The 10,140-nt window shown below is 33.2% G+C and overlaps 3 protein-coding genes across 3 annotated transcripts in view; all 3 read left to right on the top strand.

Moving 5' to 3' along the window:
- LOAG_18017 (hypothetical protein) overlaps positions 1-4,369 on the top strand; it is a gene marked incomplete at its 5' end in the record, with an annotated part of 7,889 nt that extends 3,520 nt beyond the window's left edge. Inside the window, 11 exons of the mRNA XM_020450687.1 lie at positions 503-554; positions 795-886; positions 1,181-1,245; positions 1,408-1,499; positions 1,814-1,928; positions 2,261-2,392; positions 2,654-2,824; positions 3,126-3,233; positions 3,528-3,661; positions 3,813-3,930; positions 4,116-4,369. Of these exons, the coding sequence (XP_020305607.1) occupies positions 503-554; positions 795-886; positions 1,181-1,245; positions 1,408-1,499; positions 1,814-1,928; positions 2,261-2,392; positions 2,654-2,824; positions 3,126-3,233; positions 3,528-3,661; positions 3,813-3,930; positions 4,116-4,145 (1,109 nt within the window). The 3' untranslated portion in view covers positions 4,146-4,369. The remainder of the gene's footprint in view (positions 1-502; positions 555-794; positions 887-1,180; positions 1,246-1,407; positions 1,500-1,813; positions 1,929-2,260; positions 2,393-2,653; positions 2,825-3,125; positions 3,234-3,527; positions 3,662-3,812; positions 3,931-4,115) is intronic.
- Positions 4,370-5,498: 1,129 nt separating this feature from the next.
- On the top strand, positions 5,499-8,741 carry LOAG_18018 (hypothetical protein). Its single transcript, XM_020450688.1, has 7 exons — positions 5,499-5,679; positions 6,107-6,231; positions 6,716-6,881; positions 7,021-7,142; positions 7,644-7,767; positions 7,968-8,105; positions 8,498-8,741. The coding sequence occupies exons 1-7, from the start codon at positions 5,514-5,516 to the stop codon at positions 8,599-8,601; spliced, it is 945 nt and encodes a 314-aa protein (XP_020305608.1). The 5' UTR covers positions 5,499-5,513; the 3' UTR covers positions 8,602-8,741.
- Positions 8,742-9,239: 498 nt separating this feature from the next.
- On the top strand, positions 9,240-9,813 carry LOAG_09575 (hypothetical protein; the record flags this gene model as incomplete). The annotated part of the gene is made up of 2 exons (XM_003145102.1): positions 9,240-9,464; positions 9,730-9,813. 2 exons carry the CDS (start codon positions 9,240-9,242, stop codon positions 9,811-9,813), a joined length of 309 nt encoding a protein of 102 aa, XP_003145150.1.
- Between the last annotated feature and the right edge of the window lie 327 nt (positions 9,814-10,140).

Raw genomic sequence — 10,140 nt, forward strand, 5'->3', positions numbered from 1 at the left:
CAAATTACCATTCTAAGAAAAAAGAAGGGATCAATGGAAATACATGTGGATCAATGCATATTTTCAGTGAAAAAGAATGCACAGTGTTCAATGTTCATCTGTTGTTAGGTCAGAGGTCATATGCTTATGATATCTCGAAATCTAAATTACACAGCAAAATGAAACTTGCCTACTGAAAAATGGATTAAGATCAACTGGGTTATTCATAGGTGCTCAATGAAGCATTAAATTGCAGGTGCTTGTCAGCAATCAATTTTTTACTGTTTATTTCTGAATTATAGTGTTGATTGTAACTTATCATGATTAAATCTATAGATCATTGAAACAGACTTGTTTATGGAGACCCTACCTTATCAGTTTTTCCTTTGGGTATTCGCATGCTTTGAATGATAGTTTCTTCAGAATGGGGACTTTTGTCTTAAATTTCTAGTGAATTTCATTCAGCATATATTTGGTACAATCTTAACTTCCGTTATTAAATTTCCATTATTTCCTTCTACAGGTGCTGGAGGTACACCCAAACCAATTGAATTGTTGTCTCATAACCCGCTGAGGTAGGTTGTTTGGTGCTTATATTCTGTTTACTGTCGGCATTATTTCACATGCATAAACAGTGAAGATTGGTAAATACTTTGCAGTTTAATATTGTAAATTATCAAATCATGAAGCAGTTTTTTTATACAGAATTTTATTTTTTTTACCGAAAAATTAGTTTCTTCTTTTATAATTGATCGGTATTTAGATCTCTCTTCATTTCCTCATATTTCAATGAATTATGATTTTTAGTAATTCAGATATGTCGGTGATATGCTTGCATGGATTCATCAGGCAATGGCTACCGAAAGAGAACTTTTACAAGCACTGCTAAAATTATGTCGTCCAGATGGTATCAATTTTTTCTTGCGAAGGTTTAATTTAGAAAATGGAAGTAGGAATATTTTATTATTAACAATGGTTTACAAAAGATATGAAAAAACTTTCAACCAAGAATTGCAGACTTCGCAGCTATTATATATCTTTTTCAATGGTAGTGGGTAGAACTGCAATGTGGCTTTTAGCTTTGTAAGTCCGTTTGTTGTCTTTCCCAGCGCAAAAGAAACATCTCATTGAATCAGATAACATTGCTCATGAGGGACCTAAGATTCTAGCTTTTATTCAAAATATTTTTAAAATTTTTCAGTTTTGAAAGAGAACAGCATTGGTATGCAAAGTCAAATTTCTGAAGCACTTTGTCGCCCGTTTAAAGTACGATACAGCTAATTTTGTTCAACAGCTAATCTTGTACATTTCGCTTTACGTTTCGAATGGCAGGAACTTTTTTGTCAGTCATCTTGAACCTGTAACTAGTCATTTTGGAATGGAAAAATTGCATAATATCTGCAGTTGCTTTCAAGTGTTTATAATCAGGTTCGTGTCGAACAGGCTCTCACAACTGAAACGAATTGTATTGTGCTTTATCGATTGTCTTGTCTTTTCGCTTTCTATCTCGAAACAATGGCGTAAGTAATTTCTGAGTCTTTTTGAAGTTTCCATTTCATCTTAGATATATTTACCATTGTAATGTAGCATTGTCTACACTACCTTCTAGATGTTTTGAATTAAATGTTTCGGGACTACATCATTACAATGTAAACTGAAGTTTGTGGATCAGTGAGGTCCTTGTCAAAATGAAACAGATACAACTGAATGAAAATCATTTTTATGACGATTTCTACTCTCAGTTTTAGCGTTTGAGTCTCGAGCTGTTGCTTTTGTCGTCAATTGAATCAGAACTCAGCTGAAATTAGGAGGAAATATGTTTTATTTTTTGCAGCTCTTCCTTGAACTTGGATTCGATGTTAATTCAGACATTCAAAGAGTTGAAAGAATTGACGTTAAATTTGTTTTTCAGTGGATTACATTCCCTAGTTCAGAAGCTCGTTGGAAAGGTTGAGTTAATTCCTTTATAATGTTTCACTATAGGCAATTCTATCAGTAATTCTATCAATAAAAATCTTGAATAAGTGGATGGATCCACTTTTGATTACTTCCAGACGTAATTTTAATACTCCGAAAATGTTGGAAAAACATTACGGATTATTGAATGCTTTGGTGCTTTTAGTAGTTGGGTGAAACATAAAATACTTTGTCAAAGAATTACTGCTCATTTATCCAGGACTGAATCAGAATTAATGCTGATGTCTTAATTGGATTAAATTTAGAGAATCAGTGCGTTTTTTCCAATTTTTTGATGCAACTATGCTAAAACTTTTTTTTAAAGATAGGTACGCCTGATTATGATTTGCTTCCTGTATCCGCTGTCCACCAGATACTGGTGCTACTCAAAGATGTTCTGGAATCACATGATGGTGCCGTTGTTGCTGTGGCTGATAAGAAAGAAAATTTTGAAAAGGTAGGTAGACCCTTGAACTACCATATGCCTTAAGTAATGGACTTACTATTCCATAAAGTTGTTGCAGTATTCTATAATACTTTAAATAGAAACTTTTCTATGATGACCTAGTAGAAACGAGTTTTTTAGAATTCGGGAACTAATCAAAATATCACATTCTACATCAAGTCTTCATAAGAAACTATGATCGTAATGTTGTTATCAGTAAAAGAAATTCATTAGTAAGCTTCTGAATCTGGTGAATATGAATGTTTTTTTCAGATCTTTACTGCTGTTTTGGATCCGCTGAATCAAGCAGTACAGTTATCAGCGACACAACTTCATTCACCTATTGATGTTGCCGTTTATACTCTTAACTGTCTTTCCGCTGTGAATGCTGCTATAGTACTTTATCAATTTACGGATTCACGCCTTGAAATGATCAAGGCTCAGGTACTATGTTTTCATCGGTTTCCCAGATCTCTTGCAGTAAGAGGAAAAACGACTAACTGTTCAGGGAGAAAGGAAAGAGATCAGTTGAACTTTAATCTTCGAAGAATGTTGTGAAGCATATATTTCTTTAATGGGTTTATGCTCGTCGTCAGTCTAAACAGTTTGTTGTGGATTTTAATTTGATAATTTCTTTCGGAATACAAACGATATCTTGCACATTCTATCATATTATTACCAAGGACTGAATGAGCTGAAATAAATTATTGAATAATCCTTCCAAAATTTTTAAACATTTTTGAAGATTGATGCAAACGTTGATGTTCTTGTTAGCGAGCAAGCTACTTTCATTATGACACAAACAGGGCTAATCGAACTATACCGAAAAGCTGCAGCTCATCAACCAAGTCAGGTATCTTGCTTCATCATTTTACTTATTTTAAGTTGTTTTTTATAACATCATTGTGGTTTTCCCTTCTATTCAATCTAAAATGAAATTAATATAATTATTATTGCATCTGTCGTGACACACTAATCTAAGCCAATTTCCTTCGTTTATTGGCTCGCCATCACTTTTTTGAAATAGTATAATTTATCGTTTATTTGATCTTCAGCGGGCTCTAAAAGCTTTGAATTTTGGAATATGTGTAGCGATCGTTTTGAAATAGGTATTAATAAATGAATTGCTTTTCCTAAATGCTTTCAGGGAGCGCTTTCTGAAATCACTGGAATGGAGCCGTCTCACATATCGAGCACACTGTTTTCATTTGATTCGTTTCTGGCAAGTCCTGACAAACATAAGTTAGATCAGTGGGTGAAATTATCATCGGCTAGAATAAGGTATGTTGCATTCTTTGTAGTTTGGTCTAATGATTCATTCTAAAATCCTTTCATTTGTTTGAAATTTCAATTTGTTGGGAGGAATTTATTGGCCTGCTGTTCTATAAATACAGTCTGCTAGCCTAAGATGTGCTGATCAATTAAAATTCAGGGATACAGTACGAGAGCGGACGATTGAGACTGTGCTGGCAGCTTATAGAATAATTTATAATAAACTAGTTGATCCAAGTAACAAATACCCTCAATTGTCGATTAAAACCGTTGAAGAGGTATGAAATTTGCGGTTGTGTGCAATTTGATCATTATTTGGACTGATTTGAATTTCGCTTATAACGAAACTCAGCTATATGAGCTTTGAGGCAGCTTAAGCTTTTAAATCCAGAACCTGTCAATATGGAGTGCAATTCGATTCTTGAATTTACACTACATCAATTTAATCACATTTCTGTTTTAGGTCCAGGAATTACTGAAGGTGTGGACGTAGGATATGCAGAATTTTATTTCCATATTTAGTGAAGGAAGATCATATTCATTCAGTATTGGAAATACAATCGTAAATTTGCACTTCATTGGTGTTTTCGTTCGGTATCATCTGGAAAAAACATATGTGTATATCTTTTCCTGCTTATACTTGGGCCATTACTGCTGTGATATCTCTGTTATATTTTTTAAATTTCACAATACTCGATTGGTGGAATTCGAAGACTGTTTGAGTTCCCTTTATGCATATTTTGATAAAATTTGACTTCAAATTAATTTTGAAATTAAAAAAACTGACTATCAAGACACTTTTTATTTGCCATTTGTTCACTGCACGAAAATCCTTCAGAGGGATTTCCATAATCTACAATAATTGTTTATTCGATTTTTGGATGATGTGGTTGATAAGCTTGCTACAGTATGGCAATGTGATAAAATTATAATTTGTCTTTGTTTGTATCTGAACTTATCCTCACATATTAATTCGTGGGCTATATCATCAAATAAAAAAAGAAATGTTAATATCCAGATAAGATAAAATATTATTATGCTTACTTTTGTTGCAGCTTTACTTATCAAAATCGCTTCGTTGTATTGTTCATTTTTGTTTCTTTTTTTTTGCCAGTCAGGTAGAATACAGTTGGCATATGTTGTAAAAAAAAATTTGGAATATTAATGATTAAGGTTACTGATCATTCTGGGTCGTACGAGCTTGTGTCCTTCATTAGAATTACATCATATTTGCCAGGAAAAGTGGACTGAATATGAGACAAATGTTTCACTTGGATATATTCTACGCAACCTTACAATTCCTCGACGGTAATTTTTGTGTAGATGTGGGAGATATGTCAACGATCTTGAAAAAGATACTCGCAGCTAGAGGAGAATACCAACAAGGAATGATTGCGTGGAGACTGATAATGCTGATGTGGATTAGTAGTGCTGACGTGGACTGGTAATACTGACGTGGACTAGTTAGTGCTGACGTTGACTAATAACTCGACATGTCGATGTTCAGCATTGTTAGAATAGAGAACAGGTAAAGAATGAAGGCTAGTATGTTTATCTTAGGAGGATTTGTGGTTTTTTTTGGAACTTCTTATTCTTTGTTAGAGTCATTCCTCAACGAGTAGAATCACGTGGTTGTTCAGAGAACATGCTACTAGGTGACATGACCGAATGCTACAAATTTCAGTTGAAGAGAGCGCTTGGTGAAATCCACATAGTTTATTCGCTGATACTCTTTCATTCAATTCCAGTCAATCAACATGGAGTTTTGATCCTTGAAATATTCAAAGAATGTGTTTTTCGATCCCTTCTCAGATGTGGCGGCTATACGATGCTAACATTTTGAATATTTCAGTGACTGGAAATGTTTTTTCATCAAAATCGTAGAAGACAACATAATTATGGAATATATTTGCTGGCATACCAACTATTCAACTCACCAAACATTCCACCAATCACTCTAGCTGTTATAATATTTCAAATGGCGATTTTTCTAGGTTATCTTCCTCTCCTTGGCCAGCATAGAACAGGTATGTTAATGTTTTTTTTGAAAATTGACATTATCCATATTCCATAAATTTTTAGTATTTTTCATCTTTTCAGGTGCAAGTTTAAAAATGACTTTAATTTTTCTTTTTTAATTTTGTACTTAATTCGCATCTTTACCTTTTTTCTTCTGATATTAATCCAATATCAAAACTTATATTGAGTACATAAGTGTAACTGTATATGTAACAACAGATGTCAATAAATGATATTAGAATGCTTCAGTAATGAGCAAGCTTTGCAAAAAACTATCAAAGAGATTTAATTTTAAAAGATATGAAAAATAGTTGGTAATTAATATTTCAGGACGGTGGTGATATCGTTAGACATGATTTAGACATGATAACTGATTTCAGACATTTAAAAAAGCCTAATAATTTTATTGTTCCTCAAAGCAGTAATAATTTTTAGAAGCAATGTGTCTTCTGCCGTCACGTATATTATATCGATCTGAATGGTTGCGAATGCTTGCATCTACAGTTATGCATGTTGATGATATGCATCTGTATTTTAATATGATCTCATTACTGTGGAAGGTAATTTTTCACTCATTCTATTCTGTAATAGATTAATTTTAGTACTGAACAAGCTTGTAAACAAGTAATAGTTCAGAACAGAAGGCTTCATTACTTTTCTGCAACACTTCGATGAATTGCGTGGAAATTTTGGTGTACTGAAAGTAGTCGTATTTAAATTCATTTTCAATTGTTTTTAGTTCATACATTCAGGGAAGGTTTAAATTGCTAGCCCTTCTGTTTTATCTGTCTGGCGCTCTTGGTGATTAGATTTAGATGGGAAAACTTCGCGAAATAAATGATTTAGAGAATTATTTTTACTAATATATGCATAAAACTAGTTTACTTTGAGCACTTTTTTTCTTATTGCACACATTTATCTTTGAAGATTTCGTTGATGTATATTTATCGTAGCGTTTTATGTTCACTCAAAAGTTATCAGCATTTAGATCACTGTTTCCGTGATACCCTTACTAATTTATTGCAAATGACTTATTTGTTTTAGGGTCGACGTTTGGAACCTTGGTTGGGTTCACGTCGTTTCCTATTGCTTCTGGCAACATTTGCCTTAGCAACGAGCAGTACTATGGTTGGTTTAAGCTATTTAGCCGATGAAGTATTCACTTTTAATGGTGGAGGTTATATGAATCAGTGCGCTGTTGGTTTTTCGGGTTAGCTGATTGATTCTCTTTGCGACTTTAAAATTATTTTAGATCCATTTGTGTGGCACAAGCGATGTTTTTTCTTAACACCTCGGTTCACCAACCCATATGTTCATTTTTGTATTGCCCGAATTAAAGCTTTTTGTAGGTGTGCTTTTTGCCTTGAAAGTACTGCATACAACACATTTTCCTTATTCGGATCATAATTTATTTGGGTGGCTTCCTATACCATCCCAGTTTGCCTGTTGGGCAGAGCTGATTCTTTTACAGGTTGGTTAAATGTTGATTCGTCATAATTTTAAACATTCATTCTTCACCCTAAGGAACTGGCTATTTTTAGTTTAATTTTTTTAAAATCTTTTCCAGGAGGATAATTAACTATCCAATTGATTTTTTTAATATTTTAAAATATCATCAATATTTATTTATTACCGCGGCTAACTTCCTATATGTTACATTACATAAACCAGTTTTATTTGTAACGAGGAATTAAATTCTGGCAGTTGTTCGATTTATTTAAAAATGAAGATCTCGGAAAAACTTCCTACATCGAATATACGTTTTGTATCATTCACTGCAGTGAGAATATTAACAACTGATGCACTGCATTAAATAATTAGGCGCTTCCGCTGAAAAGGAAATGAGTTTTAGAAAAAATTATATAAGCTAATATTTTGGGAATTGATTTTAGAATCATTTTATGCATCAAATCATGCATGTTCCCATGTCCCTTGACCTCTGTTAAACTCAAGATTTATTTCCTTTTTCCAGATGTTAACTCCCAACGCATCATTTATCGGTCACCTTTCGGGCATCATTGTTGGTTTAGCCTATACGATGGGTCCATTGAAAACAGTTGTTGATATTCTAGAAAGCATCATTTCTCTTTTATTTGGTCAGCTTTTTTCTTTTTTTTTGTGCATATCTGATACCATTTGCTCTAAGAAATTTAAATTTGCTTTTATTAGCGTTCGTATTGCAAACACACCATAATGCAAGTATAGAATTTAGGTCTAGTCGCTATCGTTCGTGCGAGTGACAGATTTAAACTATGTTTTGTAATCAAATCACTCGCAATATTTTGAATAATTTCAGGTATTATATCGGGGTCACTTTTGCAGACGAGGGATGGAACGTGGTCAAACTACAGAAATTGGTTCAGTAATTGGCGCTTTCAAGATGGAAACGGCGCTGCCTATGAAACGCCTCCGTACGGATGGCGAAATGAACAAAGTTAATATGTGATCTTAATATGTATCATTTTAAGATTGTGGGGCTCACTATATCGATTAGTGTTTGATTCGTTACATGGGTCATTGTGAAAGTAGTAAATCAGAATAACAAATCCAACAATAATCTAATGCGACATATTGAGTTTCCACTTTACTTTTTGTGATAATTATTAGTAATTTCTCCTCTTTATTGTTACTGCATTTCTTGGAATAATCTTCCGGTCTCTACCGTTCTATTTTTGAAGGGACTAATCTGAATGAAATTATCTTTACTATCAGACTTCAAAAGTTTTCTGGGATTAAAGTTGGAGCTTTAATAATGTTAAATGAGCCTTTTTTTTTTTTTTTTTTATGTTTCTTGAATTAATGCTATCACTGTACTTAAAATTTCAGGACGTTTTAACGAATATACAGGTGGTATGTCGGAAGAGGAGCAGATATGGAGAGCTACACAGAGAAGTTTGTATGAAGATGGTTGGCATTCGTCCCTATTCTAAACCTTCTTTAGTATCGATCTTGATTATCATTTTTTAGAGCTTCACTCGAAGTTTTTATTATTCATGTCTAGAAGTGATGTATGAAATAAAGCAGAAATGATTATGACTTCCAGAAATGACTTTCAAATTTTTAAATGTAGAAGTAGTACGCGTGAACCTGGATTTATCTGATCAAGATCTTTTGAGAATCTGGGGCGGTAATAATTTCAAAAATAATTTTTCTTTTTTTTTTTGCTTTACTAATGAAATATAACTTCTACCCTTCAGCTTCATATAAAAAAATTGTTATGTATATATAAGATTAGCTCTATTGCTATTTCAAGTTATGTAATTATGTCCTTTTTTGAATCATTAATTTTCTTCAGTTCCAAAAGCTATGATCATAAAATTATTGTTTTGAAAGAGCTGGTCGAAATAGAGAAAAAATGGTTATAACCTTTTTCTTTGGTTGAATCAACTGTATAAATGTATAAAGGCATTATATCATGTACTACTGCTTATGCTTCATTTATCATTCTCCCAAGGACCAATCAGGAAATTAGAAATCGTCACGAAATGGTTTCTATTAAAATTTCATTTTGAATAGATAATTGTTGGTTTATGAATATTGCCGTGCGGTGGGGTCAAAAATATCTGGAATGTACTTTTACGTAGATGAATATAATGGCTATTACTACCGTTACGTTCCGTACGGTGGTGGATTACTCTTTATGATCATGATTTTTCTTATCTGTTGTTGCTGCTTATTGAGTGCAAGCGAAGTTCCTCCCTACGGATATTACTATGATTGTATGTGCTGTGGACCATGTATTCACTGTCGTCCTTTTTATCGTCATCAACATCATCTAAATCCTGTTGTCGTGGTATAAACTATCAGGTACAGAATCAGTTCCACTTCAGTTCGAAAACTGTTGGACCATTGATAGAAGTGAAAGAGGATAATCCGATATTTTTTTAAGGGAAGGATATATAAGATATTGGAGCCTAATACTGGATAGATATAATGTAATCAATTCATTGATAATCAAATCAAACATTAAACAACTTTCTATTCATTATTAAACAACTTTCCATTTCAGTCAAAAAAAAGTTTAGGAATAAAGAAATTTTGAAAATAAAGTTTTACAGGTGCAAGAGGAAGTTGTATTCGTTGAATCCAATTCACAGAAGGATAGAAAACTTTCTGAAATTGATTTCACAGTTCTCGGATGACTACAATGCACTTCCTGAAATTTTCTTATTCTGAAATCACAAACAAATTACTACAAATTATCTCACATTTTTCTTTCATATACAACAGATAATTTGACGATATTCATTCATTTTCGAATTATCCAGTTAAGAAAAGCAATATACAAAAAGCCAGATGAACTGGTCTCTGTCCAGTAGAGGATAGGTAAGGATTCCTTGAAAATGACCATCAATATCTGTGACCTATCTGTGACCTTTTCAATGCACCAGACACACGCACACACACACACACACACACACACACACACACACACACACACACACACACACACACACACACACACACAC

The sequence above is a fragment of the Loa loa genome (assembly GCF_000183805.2).
Source record: "Loa loa unplaced genomic scaffold supercont3.174, whole genome shotgun sequence".
NCBI lineage: Eukaryota > Metazoa > Nematoda > Chromadorea > Rhabditida > Onchocercidae > Loa > Loa loa.

Bases quoted from the DNA above. Each gene is read 5' to 3' on its own strand.
- LOAG_18018 (XM_020450688.1), top strand. From the start codon at position 5,514: ATGTTTTTTCATCAAAATCGTAGAAGACAACATAATTATGGAATATAT. The intron at 5,680-6,106 runs GTATGTTAATGT...AATAATTTTTAG, and splicing joins CCTTGGCCAGCATAGAACAG to AAGCAATGTGTCTTCTGCCG. The intron at 6,232-6,715 runs GTAATTTTTCAC...TATTTGTTTTAG, and splicing joins TGATCTCATTACTGTGGAAG to GGTCGACGTTTGGAACCTTG.